We start from the raw sequence: 6,000 nt of genomic DNA, 5'->3' as shown, positions 1-6,000 counted from the left end.
GGAGGCTGTGTCAGTCTGTGCTGTACTGATTCTAGGAGGTTTCCAGCTGGAGGATAATGTTTTGGTTTGGAGGCTGTGTCAGTCTGTGTGCTGTACTGATTCTAGGAGGTTTCCAGCTGGAGGATAATGTTTTGGTTTGGAGGCTGTGTCAGTCTGTGCTGTACTGATTCTAGGAAGTTTCTAGCTGGAGGATAATGTTTTGGTTTGGAGGCTGTGTCAGTCTGTGCTGTACTGATTCTAGGAGGTTTCCAGCTGGAGGATAATGTTTTGGTTTGGAGGCTGTGTCAGTCTGTGCTGTACTGATTCTAGGAAGTTTCTAGCTGGAGGATAATGTTTTGGTTTGGAGGCTGTGTCAGTCTGTGTCGTACTGATTCTAGGAAGTTCTTAATGACTTTGCAATCCTATGTGTTGGAATTGTTGTTTCATGTTACATTCTGACACTGATTAAAACGTCTGACTGACGCCGGTCAGAATGAAACATACATCCTCACCTTGATTTGATGTTGACGGTCTGTCATATTAACATTAATAATTCCTCTATAATGACATTACTGCCTGTTTTATATCTTCCCTCCTAGGTCACCATCGTCATCAAGTATTTCTTCCAGTTTGGCTTTTTTCCCTTCAACCAGAACCCGAAGGTGGACGTGAAAAAACCCTACCACCCTCCCAACATCATCGGAGTGGAGAAGAAAGATGGATACGTGGTCTATGACCTCATACAGCTTCTGGCGCTCTTCTTCCACAGGTCCATCCTGAAGGTACGTCTCAGAGAAAGAGTTCTGACCTAGGATCAGTTTAACCTTTTTAGATTGTAGTGAATAAGATTACATGGACAGGGGAGGTTCTGATCCGAGATCAGCACTCCTACTGAATACGGGATACGGGATACTTCCTGTTATTTAGATTTTGAGTTTATTGTATGAATGTATTGTATAGTGTATTATATAAGGTATAGTGTATTATATAAGGTATAGTGTATTATATAAGGTATAGTGTATTATATAAGGTATAGTGTATTATATAAGGTATAGTGTATTATATAAGGTATAGTGTATTATATAAGGTATAGTGTATTATATAAGGTATAGTGTATTATATAAAGTATAGTGTATTATATAAGATATAGTATATAGTGTATTATATATTGTATAGTATAGTGGATTGTATAGTATAGTGTACAGTATAGTGGATTGTATAGTGTACAGTGCAGTGGATTGTGTAGTCTATATTATAGTATAGTATAGTATGGGGGATTGTATAGTGTATAGTATAGTGCATAGTGCAGTGTATTGTGTGTAGTATAGTGGATTGTATAGTATAGTGTATTGTGGATTGTCGAGTGTATAGTATAGTGTGTTGTATAGTATGATGCATAGTATAGTGTATAGTATGGTTTACAGTGTATTGTATAGTGTATAGTGTATTGTATAGTGGATAGTATATTGGTTTGTATTGTATAGTGTATAGTATAGTGATTGTATAGTGTATAGTATGGTGTATAGTGTATAGTGGATTGTAGTGTGTAGTGTATAGTATATTGGTTTGTATTGTATAGTGTATAGTACAGTGTATAGTATTTGTATGTGTATAGTGTATAGTATAGTGATTGTATAATGTATAGTGGATTGTATAGTGTATAGTATAGTAATTGTATAGTGTATGGTATAGTAATTGTATAGTGGATTGTATAGTATAGTGATTGTATAGTGTATGGTATAGTGAATTGTATAGTATAGTGGAATGTATAGTGTATAGTATAGAGCATTGTATAGTATAGATGATTTTATTGTATAGTGTATAGTGTGGTGTATAGTATAGATGATTTTTGTATTGTGTTCATAATGAACTATCATGTTGTGATGTTGGTTAGCCGATTGATGCGATCGAGAGTCATTGCTTACAACTCTTAAAACAATGCAATCGTTTGGTTTGTTCAAAGTTCATTCATACCTTTCCTCTCCTCTACCTGCCGCCACTTGGTTTTTGATACAGAGCATTATCCTTGTGTCTCTTCTTTGTACTGTCCTGCCGTAGTGTCATGGTCTATGGGACGAAGACAACCTTAAAGACACCAAGAAGGAGATACTCCACCGGGACACTGAGTCAGAGGACGATGAGAGGAGGGAGAGGGAGGCCACTCCCGTCTCTTCCACCCCCCGCGAGAGAAAGGGGTCCACACAGACCCTCAGGTCTATAAATCTGGGCATGGGCACCTCCATGGACTCTGTGCACGTCCCCGTGCACTACCCCCAGCAACAGCAGCAGACGTACCAGAGAAGGAAGAGCTCCAGTGGAGGGTCTCATATTTCCCACCGCTCAGTCCACTCTGTACGCTCCAAGAGAGGTCAGGAAAACTATTTGACTTGACTTGATTTAGCCTTTACTTTACAGTACTTTACAGTACTTTACAGTACTTTACGATTTACTTTATTTTAATAAAGCTCCATACCTTACTTAGCAGGGATGTAAGGATTTACCTGATCTGTCCCTGGTTGAAATGTGAGTGGGTGGGTGGGTCTGCGGGAGCCCAAACCGATCCAAATAACTCATCGATAACAAAAACTATTCAACCGTCACAAATCGCCGTGACTACTAACGTTTAAAAAAAAACAAATTTTTACTCATGTAATTTTTTTGCTGCCTTGTTCCAAAAATACATTTTACATTTTACATTTTAGTCATTTTAGCAGACGCTCTTATCCAGAGCGACTTACAGTAGTGAATGCATACATTTCATAAAAAAAAAATTCTTCACCGTACTGGTCCCCCGTGGGAATCGAACCCACAACCTCTACCTGTTGTGACCGAATTGCTGCGTCCTGTCTTTCAGTTTATCAAACTTTCCCGGCGGATAACAACTGTGTGCGTAGAAGGGATGACCTCGTTCAGTCCACTGGTCCACTGTTTGAAACGACATTTCCTTAGTCCAGCAGTCACATGTAATACTTTTTCTTTTTTTCATGGTGCCCAAGACAACTGTCTGATTGGCTCCTGTCTCAGTGGACTAAACCATTGCGGAGATATCACAGGGGTGGCACAGTCCATCACTCTAAGACATTTGATACTGAAATTGAATATGGTTATATTATATAAAAATAACGGTGCAAACACTAATAAATCGAATATTATTTTATAATATATGCGCTTTCTCCCGCGTTGGATACTTTAAAAAATATATATTTCACGTTTATTTAACCAGGTAGTCTAGTTGAGAACAAGTTCTCATTTGCAACTGCGACCTGGCCAAGATAAAGCATAGCAATTCGACATACAACAACACAGAGTTGCACATGGAATAAACAAAACATACAGTCAATAATACAGCAGAACAAAAGAAAACAAAAAGTCTATATACAGAGATTGCAAATGAGGTAAGTCAAGGCAATAAATAGGCCATGGTGGCGAAGTAATTACAATATAGCAATTAAACACTGGAATGGTAGATGTGCAGAAGATGAATGTGCAAGTAGAGATACTGGGGTGCAAAGGAGCAAGATAAATAAATAAATACAGTATGGAGATGAGGTAGGTAGATAGATGGGCTGTTTACAGATGGGCTATGTACAGGTGCAGTGATCTGTGAGCTGCTCTGACAGCTGGTGCTTAAAGCTAGTGAGGGAGATATGAGTCTCCAGCTTCAGAGATTTTTGCAGTTTGTTCCAGTCATTGGCAGCAGAGAACTGGAAGGAAAGACGACCAAAGGAGGAATTGGCTTTGGGGGTGACCAGTGAGATATACCTGCTGGAGCGCGTGCTACGAGTGGGTGCTGCTATGGTGACCAGTGAGCTGAGATAAGGCGGGGCTTTACCTAGCAGAGACTTATAGATGACCTGGAGCCAGTGGGTTTGGCGACGAGTATGAAGCGAGGGCCAACCAACGAGAGCGTACAGCAATGGTGGGTAGTATATGGGGCTTTGGTGACAAAACGGATGGCACTGTGATAGACTGCATCCAATTTGTTGAGTAGAGTGTTTGAGGCTATTTTATAGACGACAATACCGAAGTTGAGGATCGGTAGGGTGGTCAGTTTTACGAGGGTATGTTTGGCATCATGAGTGAAGGATGCTTTGTTCCAATATAGGAAGCCGATTCTAGATTTAATTTTGGATTGGAGATGCTTAATGTGAGTCTGGAAGGAGAGTTTACAGTCTAACCAGACACCCAGGTATTTGTAGTTGTCCACGTATTCTAATTCAGAACCGTCCAGAGTAGTGATGCTGGACAGGCGGGCAGGTGCAGGCAGTGATCGATTGAATAGCATGCATTTAGTTTTACTTGCGTTTAAGAGCAGTTGGAGACCACGGAAGGAGAGTTGAATGGCATTGAAGCTCGTCTGGAGGTTAGTTAACACAGTGTCCAAAGAAGGGCCAGAAGTATACAGAATGGTGTCGTCTGCATAGAGGCGGATCAGAGAATCACCAGCAGCAAGAGCAACATCATTCATGTATACAGAGAAGAGAGTCGGCCCGAGAATTGAACCCTGTGGCACACCCATAGAGACTGCCAGAGGTCCGGACAACAGGCCCTCCTGTGTGCTGTAGAATTGCCGCCTTTCTATCACGGCTCAGGCTAAGACCCAGATGCAGTTACTACATGATTCCATATGTTTTATTTCATAGTTTTGATGTCTTCACTATTATTCTACAATGTAGAAAATAGTCAAAATAAAGAAAAACCCTTGAATGACTAGGTGTGTCCAAACTTTTGACTGGTACTGTAAGTGTTCACACCCGAGTGTCAATACAAGTTAGAATCACCTTTGGCATCGTATTTCTGGGTAAATCTCTAATACATGGATTGTATAATATTATTTTTCAAATTCTTCCATCTCTGTCAAGTTGGTTGCTAGACAGCCATTTTCAAGTCTTGCCATAGATTTTCAAGCCGATTTAAGTAAAAACCGTAGCTAGACCACTAAGGAACAGTCAATGCCATCTTGGAAGATTCTCTGTCTTCTTGGTAAGCAACACCAGTGTATATTTGGCCTTGTGTTTTGGGTTATTGTCCTGCTGAAAGGTGAATTTGTCTCCCAGTGTCTGTTGGAAAGCAGACTGAACCAGGTTTTCGCGAGGATTTTGCCTGTTCTTAGGTCTATTCGTTTATTTTTCTCCTAAAAAAACTCCCCAGTCCTTGCCGATGACAAGCATACCCATAACATGATGCAGTCACCACCATGCTTGAACATATGAAGAGTGGTACTCAATGATTTGTTGTTGGATTTGCCCCAAACATAACGCTTTGTATTCAGTATTTAAAGTTCCTTTCTTTGCCAATTTTTTTGCAGTATTACTTTAGTGCCTTGTTGCAAACAGGATGCTTGTTTTGGAATATTTTTATTCTGTAAAGCTTTCCTTCTTTTCACTCTGTCATTTAGGTTAGTATTGTGGAGTAACTACAATGTTGTTGATCCATGCTCAGTTTTCTCCAATCACAGCCATTTAACTGTTTTAAAGTCACCATTGGCCTCATGGTGAAATCCCTGAGCGGTTTCCTTCCTCTCCGGCAACTGTGTTAGGAAGGATGCCTGTATCTTTGTAGTGACTGGGTGTATTGATACACCATCCAAAGTGTAATTAATAACTTCACCATGCTCAAAGGGATATTCAATGTCTGCTTTTTTCCCCCACCCGTCTACCAATTGGTGCACATCTAACTGCTGATTGGGACTTTTCGATTGCCAATTTCTCCGTACGAAATATATTTGGCAGTTCTGCTTTAAACAGTCAGTACATTTGGTCATTTTTACATCAACAGCGTAAAGGTGTAATTTCATAACAAGGACAGGAATTATTTTTTTCATGCCACACTAGTTCGGAACAGGAGAAGAAAGCAGCTCTCCTATGTAAAATTTGTATTTTGTATTTGTATTTATTATTGATCCTCATTAGCTGCTGCCAAGGCAAAATTAAGGCAGTTATACAATTTAAAAAACATTCAAATACATTTCACAACAGATTTCACACTATTTATTTTCATTGTTAGAGCGAAGTTTACTTT

The 6,000-nt window shown here is 39.8% G+C and overlaps 1 protein-coding gene across 1 annotated transcript in view; it reads left to right on the top strand.

Moving 5' to 3' along the window:
- The window catches only part of LOC115156484 (piezo-type mechanosensitive ion channel component 2-like), a 215,456-nt gene that overhangs the window by 173,339 nt on the left and 36,117 nt on the right, over positions 1–6,000 (top strand). Inside the window, exons 42-43 of the mRNA XM_029703905.1 lie at positions 579–761; positions 2,038–2,347. Coding sequence (XP_029559765.1) covers positions 579–761; positions 2,038–2,347 — 493 coding nt within the window. The remainder of the gene's footprint in view (positions 1–578; positions 762–2,037; positions 2,348–6,000) is intronic.

Source organism: Salmo trutta, chromosome 21 (genome assembly GCF_901001165.1).
Source record: "Salmo trutta chromosome 21, fSalTru1.1, whole genome shotgun sequence".
Classification (NCBI taxonomy): domain Eukaryota; kingdom Metazoa; phylum Chordata; class Actinopteri; order Salmoniformes; family Salmonidae; genus Salmo; species Salmo trutta.
This window is presented reverse-complemented; position numbering and strand designations above follow the sequence as displayed.